The 21,399-nt window shown below is 40.5% G+C and overlaps 1 protein-coding gene across 2 annotated transcripts in view; it reads left to right on the forward strand.

Moving 5' to 3' along the window:
* Positions 1–21,399, forward strand: part of RIC1 (RIC1 partner of RAB6A GEF complex) — an 80,113-nt gene that overhangs the window by 13,387 nt on the left and 45,327 nt on the right. For both annotated transcript variants that reach the window (XM_048850924.2, XM_048850925.2), the window contains exon 3: positions 564–640. In XM_048850924.2, the coding sequence (XP_048706881.1) occupies positions 564–640 (77 nt within the window). The remainder of the gene's footprint in view (positions 1–563; positions 641–21,399) is intronic.

Raw genomic sequence — 21,399 nt, forward strand, 5'->3', positions numbered from 1 at the left:
GTATTTAGATGTTAAAGATTCACATAGGCACCTAGTGGGATTTTAAAAGTGCGTAGGTCTCTAACTCCCATTTATTTAAATGAAAATCCCACTAGGTGCCTAAATAGCTCCTACAGTTTGAACTCTGATCTCCCTATTTAAGGAGGAAAATGCCTACCAGTGGTATGCTTTTCATATTGTCTTTTACTGTACAAAGTGATCCCTATGGTGGATTTTAAGGGGTAGTATGTTTTTTTTTTTTTTTTTTTTACCAGAAATGCATCTTGATTTCCAGGTTGTTCATTATAACTTTCTTGTGTAACATTTTCATATCATTGGCTGATGTAAGGTTTAATTGAAACATCTGGTTTATGATCAACCATATTTTGTCTTAAGTATGCATGGTGTGGTATCCGCGCTAATGAAGCTGGTATATGAAATTAAGGATTTTTTTACTGGATAGTCTATTTAATTTGTAAAATGTTTGAGATTTCTATAATGGTTTTTATTGGACTTCCTGTAAGTTTTACATATACGCACACAAATACAACATTTGTGAAAGCTACATCATCTATCTCTTTCAGACTGCAAATGGATACATCTTATTTTTTGATATTCCATCTTCAAGGGACAAGTATCTTTATGAGCCCGTGTATCCCAAGTAAGTAGTCTAAACTTTATTCTTTGCAATGTACACTACAGTACATAGTTTTACTTAGTTGAATGTACTTCTTTGTAAAGAACTTCTTCTTTAAAAAATGTTATAAAACTAGATTCATATAATGTAAAAATGTCTTCAGAGATATTTTAATGATCACTGAAAACAATTCCTAAAACTTTTGAAGGGCTGTTTAGTGGAAAAGTGATATATACTTGATGGAACCCTTGGGTTTTCTATTCACAGATAAGGTACTGTATCTCAGTTTTGCCACCAGAAGAGTTCTGTAACTTACAGCAATAAAATGTTCTAATTTTAAAACTCATTTAAAAAAACCTGTTCAGTTTCATGAAACCTAATGATATAAGCCTCAGTTCTTAGTTTGGTCCAGATCAGTGGAACAAACCATGCCTGAAAGAAACCCCAGTATGTAATTTTGTACATTTGTGCCAAAAAATTAAAACTGTTTAAAAACATTTCTATACTATCTTTAAACAGGTTTGAAAGTAAAATTCATATGTTACTGGACATAATTTATTTTTAATGTCTGGTATTTATGTAATGCCTCTTATTTCCAAATTGTTACAGACTACAGAATATACTTCACTCTTTTGAAATGCTGCAAATGAAATATACTGAAATTTTAACTGTGCACTGCAATGTTACTAAAAGGTTTGGTACAGAAGCTAAAGATTACATTTAAAACTGTAGGGATAAATTTTATGGAGGCAGAATCTGCAGTCTTTTAAATCATAAACTGTCTAAGACAACAGAGTAATAACTATGCTTGAGTGGTCAGAGGCTCCTTTTTACATGTGAGAAAAATGGCACTTCCTTAAAACTATGATGAGCTTTGGTTCCCTATTGATTCTGAAGAAAGAAAACATATATTTGGGGCCTCTTGACTCCATAGTCACAAAATTTGCCATGGGTTACCCCTTCTTCCCCCCACTCTAGAATCTAAGCTTCCATTTTAAAACATGTAGCCTTCACGGTTTTGCTCAAACCTTGGTTAAATTTTTTTGTTCAAAAGCTGGTGAAATGTGGCAGGATGTGTCATCTTAACCTATAATCTCATTAGATAAAATCCTTAAAAGAAATTGCAGAATAGTTAAAAAAAATATTCTGATGTAAACTGAGATTGTATAAAAAGATGTGAATACATAGTTTCAAGGCTTCTGATGATATCACAGAATTTTTATATCAGCAGACCATTTCTACCATAAAATGAAGTGGCAATATATAAATAAAACTAATGTGAATTAATAGTTTTGATGAGACAGTGTTCACCTCTGAACGCTTCTCAGGTGCTCTGGGCAAGCTAAATAGTTCAGTATGACAGTAGAAAGTGTGGGAGGGTGCTTTGGAGTATCATTGACCAGCATTGCCGTGATAACCACCACTACTGTCTGCTGAGACCATCCACACTACTTGGCTTCATTTCTCTTGATCCTGTGGTGTTCTGGCCAGACCAAATAAGGAGAGGGAACCTGATGAAAGTACTATTTTGATGACTCTGTCTTGAGCAGCTCCTGAGATGTGAATCTGAGGGCAAGTCTGCACTACTGCGCTGTGTCGGTGTAGCTGCACCAGTGCAGCCGTGCCGCTGTAGCACATCTCGTGAAGACGCACAATGCTGACGGGAGAGCGCTTTCCTATCGGCTTAATTACTCCATCTCTGCGAGAGGCAGAAGCTATGTCTGCGGAAGAGCATCTTCCGCCGTCATAGCATGGTGTGGAGAGAGCTTAAGTCGATGTGACTTGACGTCAATCGGAGAGGTCTTTTTCACACCCCTGAGCAACGATAGTTACATCCACTTAAGTGGTAGTGTAGACCAGCCCTAAGATGCCTACTGCTGCACTGTCCCCTAGTGCAGTGGTCCCCAAACTTTTTATCTCACGCCCTCCCTCACCCCTGTCTGCCCCCCGTCCCTCTGAGCCGGGGTCAGGATCATGGCTCCAGGATGGGAGGATGTGGACAGGGGTCAGGGAGCTGAGGCTGGGGCCACAGCTTGGGGGTGGGGGCCATGGCCAGGAGTAGAGCTGGATGGTGCTACCTGCCTGCCCGCCCCCCAGCCATGTCCCTCTGTATGTTCCTTCATGCCCTACAGTTTGGGGACGTCTGCCCTAGTGGCACTGCTACTTGTACAGCTGTCGAGCCAGGGCTGTTTCCCTTAAAAGACTGTATAAATAGAGGCAATAATGAAGATTTGTTTAAAATGTACAAAATAATTATACGGTAACGTATTTGTTATACCCTAAGATATGTATGAAACATTTCCCAGCTCTTCATTTTGAACCTCAGCAAGTGCTGTTCTTTTTTCATAGATCCTTAGATATTAAGGTCAGAAGGGACCATTATGATAATCTAGTCTGACCTCCTGCACAATGCAGGCCACAGAATCTCACCCACCCACTCCTGCAATAAACCCCTCACCTATGTCTGAGCTATTGAAGTCCTCAAATCATAGTTTAAACACTTCAAGGTGCAGAGAATCCTCCAGCAAGTGATCCATGCTACAGAGGAAGGCGAAAACCCCCCAGGGCCTCTTCCAGTCTGCCCTGAAGGAAAATTCCTTCCCGACCCCAAATATGGCGATTAGCTGAACCCTGAGTATGTGGGCAAGACTCACCAGCCAGATACCCAGGAAAGAGTTTTCCTCCCCTTTGTTATTCCAGCTTCGGTTCTATAGACAGCAGCTGCTTTTTTTGTGTTGTGCATCTTGTGTTGTGGTAGCATGTTTCATTTCAGGAGTGTTTTCTCTTTCAAATACCCAGGTTAGAAAACAGGATAGATATTGTATTTTTTTTATACATTTTCTCTTTTGGGTCAATTTTAGACCTGGATTTGGAGTTTCCACTTTTCGATTCTCCTTCTGTAATTTTCTGTCCCTCTAATGGTATACCCCATTTCCTAGCCTCATTTGATGAAAGCCTGGTCACTTGTTCCTGCCTGGTTCAACCTTCTGCCAAAGGTGGCATGGATTTGTTTTGGATTGATTCCATTTCAAGTAACCGTCTGTCTCATTTTGCCCACTTCTGTCATCCTCGCTTTACTAATAGTAGCTCTTTATAAGAAGCAAAGCTGATGGTGTGGTGATCATATATGTACCCATATAATTGCATAAATTCGGTATCTAGAATCTTGTCTGTAATAGCAAAAGCAAATGAGAAGTGTTGTCCTTGTTTGGACCTCTGTCTGTGCTTTAACCAGATGTGAGGTTAGCCATGAAGTTTTAAATCATGGATATCTTTACAAATTTAGCTTTGTAAATATTAGAAGATCTTCACAACATCCAGTCTGAAGACTGAGCTGCAGCTCTCTTAACCTCCAGTTAAGGCGGGGAAGGGAGATTTTGAATCAGACTGCCTCTTGGATAAAGCCTTCTGTTATACCACCCTGTGGGCCTGGAAAAGATCTTGCTTAGGTCCTTACCCAAAATGATTTAGGGACCTGATATTCCTTGTGTGACACAAGCATAAGAACCTCTTAAAAAAAACCAAAAAAACCCCCCAAACCCTTTAAGTCATAAGACAGTCAAGAGAGAGACAAGTTTTAGATTCAAATTCTGTTTTGAGATGTTTTCTTCTGCTTCCTCCTGGATGCCTGGTCTACTTGAATGCTGCTTTGATATGTCGCAGACTAGAGCAGCTAACAGCATTTTAAGCATTGATAGGAAGTATCCTCTGCTTCTTATTCCATTGAAGATTTGTCATGACTGGCAGAGGGGAGGGAATTGTTATAAGGGTGTTGAGGAGTACTCCTAAACTTTGTGGTTGCTGGGTGTGGAAGTGGCAGAGATGGCATGGGGTTGTGGGAGCTCAGCCACTACTAAAAGCTGCAGTGCCAGCATATAAAGGGAGTGATGTAAACATCTGACTTCTTCCTCAGTAGCACCAAGAGGTTTCTCTGCCCCATTATACCCTACCTGTGGGAAGCAGTCTACAGAAGTCTCACCCGTGAAAGAAGATGCAGGGTCTGTTCTATGTCGAATGAAATTGACATTTGACTACTCTAGTAATTTATTGCAATTCACTTGTAAGATTTTAGAAAGTGTTGTGGGTGGGGATTAAATGGAGATGCACTCTATAATGATGATTCTTTGGTGGTAGAATGTTTTTGGAAGCTGTTCTGAAAGTATTGTTAAAATTCCATGGCCTTTTGAGTTTTGAATGCAACATGGAGGCTAGGGTTTGCCTTTTTTCAAGCACCCAACATATTGGACTGATGTGCAGTATGATCAGTGCCAGTAGGAAAAGAAGCAGAGCTGCAAGTATGTTAAATGATTTCCAAATGAATTTTTGCTTGGTTGACTGGAAAGTTTACCATGTGGTGCAATTATCAGCCCTTCAGACAGCCCTTTATCAGATGTAAAGAATAAAACTGAATTTACTTTTACTTTCATGACTAATTGTATATTTTTCTACAGTTTGTTAGAGCTATTTATACACCATAAATAAATGTCAGGTTTATGTAGTTACATGACTTCCCTTTTTATAAAACAGAACAAAAAGCTCCACGCTAGCAAGATCTCAGGAAATTTATTGTACACCTATTTTATTGCCAGAAAAATGGAATGAAACAGCCCAAAATGCTGAGGGCACATACTTTTTGAAATATATAAATACACTGACGGGGCATTGTATCTTGTATACAGTACATGAGACTAATCAGGAATTGAGACTGTGTGTTCTGTTTTATCTTGTAAGAATTTTATTTTTAAATATGTCTGTACTAGTAAAGCTAAAACCAGAGGGACAATTTATGTTTAAAGGTACAGTACGTGGTAGACTCTGTAAAATCAAGTGTTCTAGTCAAGTTGTTAGTGACCATATAATAATTTTAGGTCTGGTCTACATTGCAGACCTATACAGTATTGGTATAACTACTTTGCTTGGGTGGTGAGAAAAATCCATACCCCTCTGCAATGCAGTTATATCAGCATAAATCCCCTGTGTAGATAGTGCTATGTCAACAGGAGGGCTTCTCCTGCTGACATATCTATGGCCTCTCGGGGAGGTGGATTAACTACACTGACGGGAGAGCTCTCCTGTCGGCATAGGAGCACCTTCGCTTAACTACTACAGCGGCATCGCTGCAACAGTACAGCGTTTTAAGGTGTAGAGAGCTGCCCTGAGTAATTTTATACAAAATTTTAGTGATTGTTTGACTTAGTTCTTCTAATAGACATTCAGAAGGTAAATTGGTGAAAGACTTTTTTTTTTTTCTTTGATCAACAGGAGGGCGTTATGCTGAGGAAATGAGATTTTAAATATTTATGTGGCCCCATAGCGTGTGCATGATACGTCTGTAGTCAAATACAAGAGATGCTGTCTGACTTGGGGCCTGCAACCTATTTCCCAATCCTGCTAAGATTTAGCACATGCTTAACTTTTAATCAGATGAGTAGTTTGAGTTCAGTGAGACCATTTGTGTGTTTAAACTCAACCCTCGATTTTTGCGAACGCGTGCCAATATTTCATTTATAATTAAATAGTAGTGTACTGAAGTTTTTGTATTAGGTTATTAAAAGTCCATCAGCTTAATATATTTCTGAGAATCTTTGATTTATGAGAAGCACTTAAACTACTTCTAGAACTTAATTATCATGAATGTGATCAACATTTTTCTGTTTTCTTATTATTTTTTTGGTTCTGCTTGGCAGTGCCTTATCTAGAGTCGCTTTCTGGTTCTCCTGTATAGTTGGTCAGGATTCTGTTCCTTGAAGGATGGAGATAGAGATATGGAGATAGAGATCAAAACTTGAATTCCTCTCTGTGATGTGCTTATTTTCCTAGGAGGAATAATTTTATAGGATGCCCACACCTAGATCTTTTGGGTTTATAACAAGAAACAACTTGGTGGAAACACCTAATTATATTGTAGGGTTGTCATAAGAGGAGCGCCTTTTCCATCTCCCCTTTTCCTTCACATGAATCAACTATCCACAAATTAGCTCTCTGGGACTAGAAACAATGTGGTGCTTCCTTGGAACACAATCTTTTATGTGCAGCAGCTTGGATACCTGCTAATAACAGCTTGCTGGTGGGTTGGCTCATAGTGCTATTCTGCACGTTTGCGCTGTATTTTTGATCTTTAAAATGAGTTTATTTCCAAGATCAGTTTTCTTTTTCCTGTTGAGATTTAATTAGCATGTGTTTAAATAGATTCTAGTTAAATATGACTTCACCAAATTACTTGGATTTTATTTTCAGTAGTCTGAGCAATGCAGATAACCCCGTTTTAGCCCTGAAGCCACCTAGATCTATGGATTCAGACCAGATTCCCACCCAATCTCAGGTCTCTGGGGAAACCTCTGTTATAAAAAAAATTTACTAATCTGTAAATTTCTTGAAATATCAGAAAAGCTGTCTAAACAACTTACATCTTCAAAAGCCTCTTATAGCTGCATTAAAGGAAAAATTATACGAACACTTTCAGTAATAAGTTAGAATGTTTGTATCAGGTCTTCATTTGCATCAGGTAAGTCCTTACATCCTCCTACTTCGTGGTCTGTGCCAGCTCCTGCTAAATTGTCAGCAACTACAGAGGATTTGGACAGTGTTGCAAAATGTATTTCTGCCTCCATTTGGGAAACAAACACTTGCTAATGGCCATCAAAGACCAGAGCAGTTGATTCAACTTTAATAAAGTTTCTTTAATTTCAGTCTTTGGAGCGATAATTGAGAGCTTACAGTAGTTTAGAGAATCTTGCCTTATTATATTTCTAACTTGCATTTAAAAGTAGAATTTCATAAACTTCATCATAAAGATATGACATCCCTATTTGACCCTTATGCAATGGGCCCTAAAGTACTGGTTTCTGATTTTATCCAAAGCCGATAGTTTTTGTGGAAGCGTCTTAATAGAAAACCAGGCTGACCATAGCTCATTTGAAGCCCCCTGTTAAAGCCTTGAATTGGAGAAGCCAAGTGCCTGGATAAGCGCATCCCATATCTTTCAAAATGCAATTGAATACACTTGGAGAATTAGATAGCTAAATAGAAAGTAATAGGTGCATAAAATTATGGATTCTGTTACTTTGTTACTTATTCCACAAAATCTAACCTTTTTAAAAAAAACTCTCTCAGTTGAGTAGATACAATTTTTATAAATTGATATTAACTGCTACATGGTAGCCAAGCTTTACAGAAAACTGGGTCCAGACAGATGACAGCATATCTGCTAAAGCATATTGTTCTCATTGAAGTATTAATCTTGGTATCTTTGCCCAGACTGAAGAATGAGTTTAATCTATCAAATTCTGCTATTAAGGTGCTCTTACTTCTCCACTCACTTTTTTCTCATTATGGGTTTTTTACCCCCAGATTTTCCAAGGCAGACTTTTCTTGAGAATACAGCCTCTGCTGGAAGGAGTTTGGGCATAATTGCTTAATCCCCTGTTTCCTTTTAATTTTTCAGCCTTCTCCTACTTTGGAGGTGTGAATATTTAGTCGTAGTTGGAATGGTGTTGAATTACAAACATGGAGAGGAACACCCAGTTTTGTAGACTAATTATAATCATTCTCTCAGGCATTGCAAGCAGTTACAGGAAAAAGTCTGCTTATTAAATGAGCATGGGACGCTTTAAAGATCCTATTTTCTGGGAACTGAATTCATGTTGGTCTCTTAGATTAGCTAAATCAAATGAAAGAAAATGCCGGTGTCATCAGATGGTACTTGGTTTTCCAGCCATTCCAGTGTACAAGTAGATTAACACCAAGGAAGTCCGTCTGAAATTGCTAACTACTGATCAACATCCTATACAGCAAACAAGGAAAGATTAAGACTGAGCTCTCAAAACTGGATACTCTCATAAAAAAAAAAAACAACTCTCCACACAAACTTCCTCATGGCTGGACTTTACAAAAACTAGACAAGCCATTTACAACACACTCTTTGCTTCTCTACAAAAGAGAGAGGACGCTAAACTATCTATACTACTACATGCCACAAGGGGCCACAACTGTGGTTCCCTTAACCCACCCAGCAATATTGTTAATCTATCCAGCTATACTCTTAGGACAGATTCTTCTTCTGGGCTATCTCGGGGCCTCTCCTTCTGCCCCTCCACCCCCATGAACATGATAAAGTTCTGTGGTGACCTAGAATCATATTTTCGACATCTCTGACTCAAGGAATATTTCCAACACACCTCTGAACAGCATACTAACCCACAGAGACCTTCCAACCAACACTACAAAAAGAAGGATTCTGTGTGGATTCCTCCTGAAGGTCGAAACAACAGATTGGACTTCTATATAGAGTGCTTCCACCAATATGCACGGGCTGAAATTGTAGAAAAGCAGCATCACTTGCCCCATAACCTCAGGCGTGCGGAACACAATGCCATCCACAGCCTCAGAAACAACTCTGACATCATAATCAAAAAGGCTGATAAAGGAGGTGCTGTTGTCATCATGAATAGGTTGGAATATGACCAAGAGGATGCTTGGCAGCTCTCCAACACCACTTTCTACAAGCCATTACTCTCTGATCCCACTGAGGGTTACCAAAAGAACTACACAGTCTGCTCAAGAAACTCCCTGAAAAAGCTCAAGAACAAATCTGCACAGACACACCCCTAGAACCCTGAGCAGGGGTATTCTACCTGCTAACCAAGATCCATAAACCTGGAAATCCTGGACCCCCCATCATCTCAGGCATTGGCACCCTGACAGCAGGATTGTCTGGCTATGTAGACTCCCTCCTCAGGCCCTATGCTACCAGCACTTCCAGCTGTCTTTGAGACACCACTGACTTCCTGAGGAAACTACAATCCATTGGTGATCTTCCTGAAAACACTATCTTAGCCACTATGGATGTAGAAGCCCTCTGCACCAACATTCCACACAAAGATGGACTTCAAGCCATCAGGAACAGTATCCCCGATAATGTCATGGCAAACCTGGTGGCTGAACTTTGTGACTTTGTCCTCACCCATAACTATTTCATATTTGGGGACAATGTATATCTTCAAATCAGCGGCACTGCTATGGGTACCCGCATGGCCCCACAGTATGCCAACATTTTTATGGCTGACTTAGAACAACGCTTCCTCAGCTCTCGTCCCCTAATGCCCCTACTCGCGCTACATTGATGACATCTTCATCATCTGGACCCATGGAAAAGAAGCCCTTGAGGAATTCCACCATGATTTCAACAATTTCCATCCCACCATCAACCTCAGCTTGGACCAGTCCACACAAGAGATCCACTTCCTGGACACTACAGTGCTAATAAGCGATGTCACATAAACACCACCCTATACCAGAAACCTACTGACCACTATACTTACATGCCTCCAGCTTTCATCCAGACCACACCACACAATCCATTGTCTACAGCCAAGCTCTACGATACAACCGCATTTGCTCCAACCCCTCAGACAGAGACAAACACCTAGAAGATCTCTATCAAGCATTCTTACAACTACAGTACCCATCTGTTGAAGTGAAGAAACGGATTGACAGAGCCAGAAGAGTACCCAGAAGTTACCTACTACAGGACGGGCCCAACAAAGAAAGTAACAGAACGCCACTAGCTATCACCTTCAGCCCCCAACTAAAACCTCTCCAATGCATCATCAAGGATCTACAACGAGAGATTGCTGAATTGGAATTAATTGATTTGGAATTAAATGAATTGGAATTAATTTGCAAACTGGACACCATTACATTAGGCTTGAATAGAGACTGGGAGTGGATGGGTCATTACACAAAGTAAAACTATTTCTCCATGTTTATTCTCTCTCTCCCCTCCCCCCTGTTCCTCACATGTTCTTGTCAATTGCTGGAAATGGCCCACCTTGATTATCACTACAAAAGGTTTTTTTCTCTCCTGCTGGTAATAGCTCAGCTTACCTGATCTCTCGTTAGTGTGTATGGTAATACCCATTGTTTCATGTTCTCTGTGTATATAAAATCTCCCCACTGTATTTTCCACTGCATGCATCCGATGAAGTGAGTTGTAGCTCAGGAAAGCTTATGCTCAAATACATTTGTTAGTCTCTAAGGTGCCACAAGTACTCCTTTTCTTTTTGCGGATACAGACTAACACGGCTGCTACTCTGAAACCTGATCAGTGTGGTACTTACTGAAAGTTTCTCTTCATGTGAGCTTTATTTTTGAAGGGAAACTATTTTATGGAGTATAGCATGGAAACTGTAGGGTTAAATGTAAGAGACATTTCTGGGTGGGGAGGTGGGGTGGAGGGGAAGACAGTTCTCAGGGGGCTCAGTTTGAAGCAAGAAATTGGGATTCTTGCTGTCTCTGTATCTTGAGAACAGAGTTCCCATGAATGGGGGTAGAAGGCTCTTTCCCACCCACCCACACGGAGCATGAGAAGAACTTGGGCAGAGACACTCACTCTCTGCAGTCTGTGAATCTCTGAAGAGGCTAAGTGTTCCTGGCTGTGATTGGATGGAATTTTAGGGAGAAAGAATTGGTTGGTCTCAGCTTCGACTCTGGCCACTGAAGATTTTTTCCCTGTAAGCCATGGCATGTTTGTGAAACCCCTGTAATTCCTGAACTTCATCTGTGGGCTACTATTGGCTTTTGTTCTTTTTTTGGTCACAGTTGCCACTTGCAATATCTAGGACTTGTAGTTTATTTTAATAACCAAAAGCAGGATTTATTGACTTGCTTTTGAAAGGAGATAATTTTACCTCATAAGAGAATCTGAAGGTTCTAATCTTTCTCCTGCACAAGAGGATCCTTGTTTTTAAAAGTGTATTTGGACCGTAGCCCAATTCATTAGTGGCTACGTGCTGCCAGTGATCCATGTGTTATGCACTCGTTTATGTCTGCAAGTTTCTTGTGTAGATTTAGGCCAGGAAATTTCTTTAGCTACTTTGGCACATAGAGCTAAGTGACTCTGATCTATGGAAGCAGATTGTCCTTACCTCTTGTATAAGTAAGAAGGTCTAAAATCTTCAGCTGACTGTCAGATAAGCTTGTCTTGAGAGTGGCAGATTGGAAAGATTTGGCAGTCCTTTGAGGGGCTTTATCCTTCAAATAAATGTTTACATTGATATTGACAAATCCAACTCCCAGGTGCTTTCCAGCAGACTTTTAAGATACAAAGTGGGACCCAGATAACTAGTTGAAAGATGACATTCTGGATTATTGATTCTATATTTGTCAAATCTTGTCAAGATGGTATTAAGATTCAAAGAACTTTCTACCCTGACAGTGATAGTCTTGTACATGGGTATGTTGAGATTAAGCATGTTTAGTTGTAGTTAGAACAGAGTTTTACCAGGTTGGGTACAGAACTCTGATCCTCTCTAACAATACTACTTATAACATTAAAGTGTACAGTGGCTACTTTCAACTCTATAGTGTAAAGCAGATCAATGTAAAAAGGATCAAGGATTATGGGATACCAGCTGTTTCCTGTATTTCACTCTGTTGCAGATCACTGTTGGATATTTCAGCATTTTAAAGGAAAATGAGCATTATTGTGCAGCTTAGACGAATTAAAGTTTAAACAGCTCTTGTATAAACTTAACTTAGATATAATCAGAGCCATTTGTTGTCGGGTGATGGAAGGTATGTCTGGCCTGAGGTTGTACTGGAACCTGGTAGTGAAGAAAGAACCCTACTCTTCCTCTGTAGAATCATAGAAATGTAGGGCTGGAAGGGAACTTCAGAGGTCATCAAGCCCAGCCCCTGTGCTGAGGCAGGACCAAGTAAACCTAGACCATCGCTAACGTGTGTTCATTCAACCTGTTCTTAAATGCCTCCATTGGAATAACTTGTTTAGGAATTCTGTGGCAGAACTGGGAATTGAACCCACATCTCCTGAATCCTAGGCTAGTGCATTAACCATGTAGAGGTCGTCCTCCTTAGACGAGTGTGTGTCAGGAGCTGCTTGCCGAGTCAGGGCATTAAAGATCTCATACCCAGGAAGTACAGCTGCTGAACTGATTTCTGTCACTGAAAGAGAAATTCTGAACTTTTTGTTGATGGGTGTGTGTATGTGGCAGTAGTCGGGGGAGGTGCTTGTAACACCATTTGTTGCATTAATACCTAGGCACCACCCAAGGAGTAACCAGAGCCATTGCTGTTTAACTTTCCTTCCCATTTTCTCCAACTACTCAGGGCTATGTCCTTCTGAATTTCCTATTGTCTCTGTGATGGGTTCCCTCCGGGGTGCCACCTAGAACTGGGGTACCACTGAGCCCTCTGACCCACCAGCCTGGGCTCCCTTTCACACTGTGCTACTGTGATAAGCTGCAGACACGCTCCTGGGTCCAGCACTTCCCCCAGTTCAGTCTTTGTTCCTCAGATGTTTCCAGGAGTTGTCTTGTATAGGGAGTGAAGAACACGAGATGATGTCACTCCCTGCCTTGTATAGCTTTTGCGTATGGTGGGAACCCTTTGTTTCAAAGCTTGGCTCCCAGACCAGTCTGTGGAAAAATACTGACATCCCAAGATGGAGTCCAGCATCATGTGGTCTGATCACATGTCCTTGTAGAGTAATAGCAGACATTACTCACAGGCTGCTTGGAGTGTTCTCTGGCAGGCTCATCACCAGGTGGGAGATAAGCTTCCCCTAAGGCCTACTGTTTTTTCCTAATGGCCCCTTGCCCACCCATTAAGTCACACATATATGCCTAAAATCACTCTTTAAAATTGGGACTTGAGCCTGTCACCTGTATTCCTGGAAAATTTTACCCACTGCCACTATCTGTTTTTTAGCAAGATTAAATGTATAGAGATTGTTACCTTTATCATTGAGGTTTTTTTTTCTGTGTTTCAGTCGGATAAGGTTAATATGGTCAGAGGTTTGATTATTAAACTGGAATGTCAGCATTTACATAAAAGGAATGAAGTGGTATATAGTTACTTGAATACTACATAACTTGTCAAAGTGTCTTTGGAGGGAGATAAGTTTTTGGTACTAGACTTTGCTTTAGCTGTATGCTTCAGATAGGTGGTAGTTCTCCATTAGCCAGTTTTATACTATGTACAAAACTAAATCTAGATCAGTTACACCTTGTTTTGTTGACAACAAAGGAGTTATATTAGGGCAGTATTTGCTAGCACATAACAGTTCAAAAAGTTTTATACCATGCATGTTAGTCTATGAAACTCTAGTTGCCTGAGCTTGCGAGGCCATATACTCAACTTGATGGCATTTGTTTGTATGCCATGTGGGATCTTTTGAACATGACATATAATCAATCCCAAACTTTCAGGGAATGTTCTTGGCATCTGTGGTTAGCACTCCACTGATTTGGAAATCAGATTTTCAAAAGATTGAAAATGGGGAACATATGGAGCTCCTGCCATCTGTTTAGCACAGCTGGAGTGTCAAGCAACTTCTCAATTGGCTGTACATCAAACAACTGACTGATAATACCCTTTAACACCTTCCAGCATAATACTGCCCCCATCTCATCTCTACTCATCCTCCCAACAGAGTTTAACATGTCCACACTCTGAATTCAGGTAAGGTGGGAGGGGAGTAGGGGTCTGCCCACAGTCCTGACATGGGTGTGGGAATGGGGGACCCTAGTAAGGAGACACACAGAACCCCTGGCAAGGAGAGATTGTTAGCCCCTGGTATAGAGAGCGAATGTAAGACAGACCCTATTTCATGGGGTAAAGGTAGCGGGTGGCAGGCAGACCCCTCCCATGAGGAGTAAATGGGGACACACACAAACCCCTGAAATGGGAGCACGCAAAGCCCCTCATGTGGGGGGTAGGAGAATTCTGGAAGGGAAAGTGGGGGCTCATAGAGCCCTTGCCATGGGTGGGGGAGGGGAGGGCATGGAAATGGGGTTGCACACAGAGCCCTGGTATGGGTGGGGCACAGAAACCCAGGAATGAGGCGCGCACAGAGCTCCAGGCATGAAGGAGCGGGTGGGGGAGTTTCAGGGAGGCCCTGAAATAAAGGGGAATGGGAGTGTGGCTTCTAGGGAGCTTGTGGAGTGGAATGGAGAATACAGGGAACCCTTGGTGTGTGCAGTGAGCTTGGCCCTATGGAAGCTACAAAGTAAACAAACTAGTTGTTGTGTCAGTATTTGATGCTGAAATATGCTTGCTTGTACATTTCCCTCAATCTACAGTAAAATCCAGTTCATTGTGATTCAATGTTACAGGTGGCATCCTGTGGCAGCCACCTAGTCTAGAAAAGATGCTGCTAAGAATTCACTTTAAAAGCTTTCAGCCATAGTTTTGCCTGTATTGTGGACTAGGTACCATTGTGTTAAAATGGCTTTTGTGAAAATTAAGTCTAGACAGTGACCTAATCTGGAATTGTTTCAATTGGATTTAACCTGTTTTATTGCTTTTATACCAATTGAGGCCAAACAGTTTTCAGAACCCTTCATAGAAGCATGCTACACAATGAAGTGTCAGTGACGACTTTTCTCATGTAGACACGCCAATGAAAACTGATTTAAAATGTGGCTTATAAAAGACTTATGCCTGGTCTATGCTGACCAAACACTGGCTAAACTGTAGGCATGAACCATGTTTAAACATTTCGTCTAAAATGGTTTAATTTGTCAGTGCAGCCAGGATCAGTCTCACACGAGTTGCCTTTTGGAATTTTTTGTCAGTAGCAGAGGCGGTTTGGTGGAGATTTGTCTTTACCTATTGCATAAGCAAATTATGTGATGCAATCTCTGTGTAGTCAGAGACAAGCATGATATATTTTTTAATGTCTGAGGCATCAAGCTACCTTGCAAAGGCGTTGTGGAAAGGACATGTTTTGGCAAGCATCATTTTACATTCCATGAATGGCAAGATCACAAAGATTTAGTCTTTCATGTTGGAGATAAATTTGTTTTTCTGCAGGTATTTGCTGGTTAGCCTTCTGAGGGCAATTCTATGCATGTTCTTATGTAAATTGGCTCCAGCATCTGTGGACCAAGAGTGATTTGACAATTATGGAATTTAAATTGTTAAAACTTGCATCTTTCACTAGTTTCACTGACCTCTGGATCTGCCTATATGCAATGCTTGCACTCTGTGCATTTTCTGGTTATGATAACACCTCTCCCAGCTTTCCTAAAAAGGAGTCTGTCCATTATGTGTGTGTGTGTAGTGGGGTGGTCACCCTGCTCCTGCCTGAATGGGATAAAGCAGCCCTGGAGAGGGCTGCAGTGGGGAAGGCTAAGCTGACTAGGAAAGCAGCTACAGCTGTGGTCAGCTTAATCAGGGCCCAGCTGGCCCTTATAAGAGGGCAGTGGGTCAGAAGCTGGCATGCACTCTCTAGCTTCATTGCGGGAGAAGGACTTGGCTGCCTGGGAGCTGAGAAGGGTACCTAGGGTGGAGCAGTGCTGGGGAAGGGCAGAGGGAACTGAGGAGCTCCAGCCTAGCAAAACCACAGGCTGCAGGCCTAATTAAAGGCCTACAAAAGGTACTGGGGCTGCAAACGGGCAGCCCAGAGGCAGCTGGTCCAACCCCCCTTGCCGATAATGAGTGGTTTATACAGTGCAGTCTCCCCCAGGGAGTGGGGGCTAGATTGTGACTGGCAGTAGCCACTGAGGTAGGGTGGGTATAGAGGGTTGGGGATTCCCCTGGGTGGGGAGACCCCCATTGTGGGTTGTTTCGGGGGGCAGAACCCAGAGGTAGAGCAGGCATCAGGGTCCAGGAGGGACACGGGCCAGCGGTGGGCGAGACACTGGCCTGCAGAGGGCACTCTGTGCTGAAAGAGCTGATTCCCTAGACGACCAGCAGGAGGCGCCGTGCTGGTGAGTCCTCGTCCCGCCACAGTGAGCTAGTTTTAAAATAATGAATTCCATACAGCTTCTAATCGTTCCCTTTACTTGACTACATGCCCATAAATTATAAATGATACTTGGACAATAAGCTCCCTCTTGGACACCACTCTGTGTTCATCCTTTCTGATACAAACACCATGATATTTTTAAAATGCTGTGTAGTACTGCTTATGTTGTTCAAATATTCTTCAACTAAGGTGTAAATTCACAATAAACATTTGAGACCAATCCCAAAATGAAGTCTTCCAGAAACACCACAGAAGACCACCCTTATTTTTTCTTAATATTTGTAAGCTGAAAATAATTGAGCGAAAGGGGACCATTTCAGGCCTGTCTCACAGATTACAAAGAAGCAAAAAATACATCTAATTTAAAAAAAAAAAACTTTGTAGCTCACCTTTATGGATCCTTGGGTAGCTTCTGAAGCAGGCAGTGTGACCTCTATATAATGCCTTCCCGTGGCACAATACTTGATGTTGGTTAGTTAATAATGGCACTATTTAATGTTCAATAATTTGTAAATATAAAGTAAACCACAAAAGTCCTGGCAGGGTGCAGGTGCCAGCCTGATTAAGGCTGGAAAGGAGGTATATTTCTGTAGTAAGGTGGACTAAAGAAGTAGTGGAAGATTTGTGCAACAGGCTTTTGGATATTTGTTACACATTACCCATATCTCTTCAGTAGAAAAGGAATCCCTGGATTCGTGTTTGCATCTTCATTTAAAGATAAAATATCTTTTATGTACTGGACTGATGGGGATTCCTAGGAACTCCTTGCTAACATTTTAGCAACAGCAAATTGAAAGAAAGGTTAGTATGCTTTCTCTGACTCTGTTGGAATTTACCTCTTTTCTGGATACTGCTTAATCATTTCTGCTAGCATTGACTTATCACAAGGCTCATTTTAAAAAATTATTCTGAAGGGTGAATTACTTTGCCTTTGGAATGGAGCAGCGTGTATCAAATGGCAGGTATTCAGGTTTTTTCGACATGGAGGTCTTCATGCTCCTTCACCTCCCAGTCCAAATTGTACACGTTTGTCACTGAACTATACCATTAGTCTGCTCAGCATATTTTTTAGGAACAGAGTGAAAACATTTCCAGTGAAGTGGAACTCAGTATATTTGCCCAGTGCTGCTGCTGCCTTTGACTAAAACTGAGCATTCTTTGTTGAAATAAGAAAACCTATTCCCTTCATCCCTGCATCAGTTTTTTGATGGAAGCCATTGACTTCAGTGGGAGTGGTATCTCATGCTTCCTCTCATACCTTTTTCCCTGCTTATATACAAGTAAACCTCTTAATTTTGCAAGTCCTATAACAAATTTGTGTGTGTGTTGTTTAGATTTCCTGCCCTTGTTTACAGGATATACCTGCACCGTTCAGAAACAAAATGGAAACCAAGGTATTGGTCTGGGGAGGACAGTGATGCTGACCTGCAAGAAAGAATGGGGTTGGAGATGGGAAAAGATGAAGACAAGTGTGAGATTTTGGAGAGAAGAGGTGCAGCAATTAAATGGGAATTATCTTTAAACAATTTAGTCATTTTACACCACGTTAAAGTCTTCACTTAAAATATGAATGTCATAATTTGGAAGGTGCTTCTGTTAGCTCTATAATAACCATGTAGTACTCATGATCTGAGCTGTGCAGTAAAATAGATGCATCATAGGTGACATGAGATTGAGTTATAAGTAAAATATCTTTAAGGAATTATTCTGTGGTCTGAAATCTTACCAGGATAAGAATTTGTGCCTCTCTTTGATTCTTTATGATGCATTAAAGAAGGCCTGAAAGTTGCAGTTCCCTTCCCCCATTCTTATATTTTACCACAGAAATATGAGGGACATAAAATTTTGTCTTTCTGAGGGCCTTCCTTGAATCACACAGATGTAATGGGAGTATTCTCAGGTCTTCACTTTTAATGATCAGCCATGTTAAATCTTTAACAGACAGGCAGAGGTGTTAATGCCTATTTTCCTTCAGTCTTCAATAAGAGGGTAAATTGTGAGCGGATGTTTAACAAGCTTAGCATTAATAAGAAGAGGAAAGGAACACAAGCCAGAATAGGGAAAGAACAGGCTAAAGAATATTTAGATGAGTTATATTTATTCAAGTTGACAGGGCTTGACAAAATTCAGCCTAGAGTACTTAAGGAACTAGTTGGAGCAGTCTCAGAACCAGTGACAATTACCTTCAAGAGCTCATGGAGTACTAGAGAAGGGCAAACACAATCCTTACCTTTAGAAGGAGGAACAATGAGGACCCAGGGAATTATAAACTAGTCAGCCTAACTTTGATACCTGGAAAGATACTGAAACAAATTATTAAACAATCAGTTTGTAAAAGCTCCTAAAGGATACTAAGTGACACATAATTGCAACATAAATTTGTCAAGAATAAATCAGGCAATACCACCTAATTTCCTTCTTTGACAGGGATGGGGGAAGTGGTAGACATGCTATATCTTTATTTTTAGTGAGGTTTTTGACACGATCCCACATTAAATTCTCATAATAAAACAAGGGAAATGTGATCTAAATGGAATTACAATAAGGTGGGTGCACAGCTGGTTGAAAAATCATACTTAGAGTAGTTATCAATGACTTGTGAGACTGGGAGGGTGAATCTAGTGGGGTCCCTGAGGAGTCTGTCCTGGGTCCAATACTGATCAGTATTTTCATTAATGGAGTGGAGAGAATGCTAATAAAATTTGAAGAGGACACCAAACTGGGAAGGTTTGCAAGCACTTTGGAGGACAGGCTTAGAATTCAGTATAACCTTGGTACATTGGAGAATTGGCCAGTAATCAACAGGATGAAATTCAGTAAAGACAAGTGCAAAGTATTATACTTAGGAAGGAAAAATTGAGTGCACAAATATGAAATGGGGAATAAATGGTTGGGTAGTACTGCAGAAAAGGACCAAGAGGTTATAGTGAATCACAAATTGAATATAAGCCAATAGTGTAATGCAGTGGCAAAAAAGGCCCAATATCATTATGGTATGTATTAACATAAGGGTCATATGTAAGACATGAGAGGTAACTGACCCATTCTGTCTGATGTTGGTGAGTCCTTAGCTGGAGTATTGTGTCCAGTTTCAGGCAGTACATTTTAAGACAGATATGGATAAATTAGAAAGAGCCCAGAGGAGACCAACAAAAATGATTTAAAGGTTTAGAAAATCTGACCTATGAGGAAAGATTTAAAAAAACGAAATTTGGGAATGTCCAGTCTTGGGAAAAGACTGGGATGGGGGAGAGACCTGATAAGTCTTCAAATATGTTAAGAGCGGTTATAAAGAGGATGGTGATCAATTGTTCTTCATGTCCACTGAAGGTAGGGCAAGAAGTAATCTTATTTGCTGCAAAGGAGTTTTAGATTAGATATTAGGAAAAACTATCTAACTATAAGTATACTTAGGTACTTGAATATATTACCAGGGGAGGTTGTGGAATCCCCAGCTTTGGAGGTTTTTAAGAATGGGTTGTCTGGGTTGGTCTAGATATACTTGTTCCTGGCTCAGCTCGGGGGTGGACTCACTAGATGACCTCTGGAGGTCCCTTCTGCTCTTACATTTCTGTGATTCTGTACTTATATTAATTAACTAACAAAACCAAAATCAGAGTTTTAAATAGTGAATAAAACCCAATTTTTATCTCTTAGGTTTCTTTCATGGCATCTGACATAATTCTGCCAGGCCTTCAGTCGTCCAGGGCACTAGTCAAGATGTGAATTCCCAGTGGAGAGGAACAAATGGAGAAACCTTTTGGGCCTTCTGCTTACCCTATAAAGAAGCAAAAAACAAAACAAAAAAAACCCCCATTAACCTATTTCTTCAGCAAGGGTTTTTTCCCTGTACATTTTAATGCAAGTAGAGTTCTGCAGAAAATGTGTTCATAAGCGCTTAGACATCAAGTTCTTTGGCTTTTGGAAAATGTTTTCATCCCTCTTCAGTGCTTGTATGAAATCATTGCAGTTACTTAGAATTTGAATAGAAGTGCAGTAGCTGCTGATGTGGCAACACAGAAACATTCCTTCCTGCTTCTGTCAGCAACATGCATTCATGGTTTAAAGGTCAAAGTAATTTAAATAGTAAAACCGACTCATGAAAATGTCCGTCATTTCTGAACACAGTATACTTCTGGATTTTAATACACCACCTTAAACTGCATTTGTATTACACAAGAAAGAGTATTTATCTTTTAAGACAGAGAATCTGACATGTAAGAATTAGAAAAATTTCTTCAATGAACACAGAAAGTAGAGATTACAATGTTAATTTAAAACATTATAAAATATTGTTGCTGAATTCATCAAACTGCGATCTGTGTGTCCCTTTGTGTTTGGATAATAGGAGATGCATTCTATTTGCAAAATTATAATCAGCAGTCAATTAATGAAGTAATTAGTGGTGAATAGAATAGCGGAATTAGTGGTAAATACAGTTCAAAATTATCACTTACCAATGATCACTTATCTTTTTGAAAAAGGTGCTTTGTGGCTTATGAGATTTGTTTGTTTTTCAAAGGAGCTATGTCTGCAAACACCACCTGAGATCTCGTGTTCCTTTTCCAGCAAGCCATGATGTCGTCAGAGTTTTTTCTTTTAATCTGTATCATTTGTATTCTCTTCTAAGAGATCTGCTGTTCTGCAGAAACAATGCATTCATATTAACTGGCTCCAGATGTCAGTGTTTGTATTGTATACTTCTATGGGGGCTGCAAAAGACTTCCTCGCTAAGCAGAGTTTACATTATATAGGTAGAAACTGTGTGTACACTAGCTTTTTCTTGAAATTTCCTCTTTACTATAGTTCAGTGGCTCTCAACCTTTCAGACTATTGTACCCCTTTCTGATTTGTCTTGAATACCCATTACAAAATCAGACATAAAAATACAAAAGAATCACAGCACACTATTACTGAAAAATCACTCACTTTCTCATTTTTACCATATGTCAAGGTTCCTTCCCCACTCTGAACTCTAGGGTACAGATGTGGGGACCTGCATGAAAAACCCCCT

Source organism: Caretta caretta, chromosome 5 (assembly GCF_965140235.1).
Source record: "Caretta caretta isolate rCarCar2 chromosome 5, rCarCar1.hap1, whole genome shotgun sequence".
Classification (NCBI taxonomy): Eukaryota; Metazoa; Chordata; order Testudines; family Cheloniidae; genus Caretta; species Caretta caretta.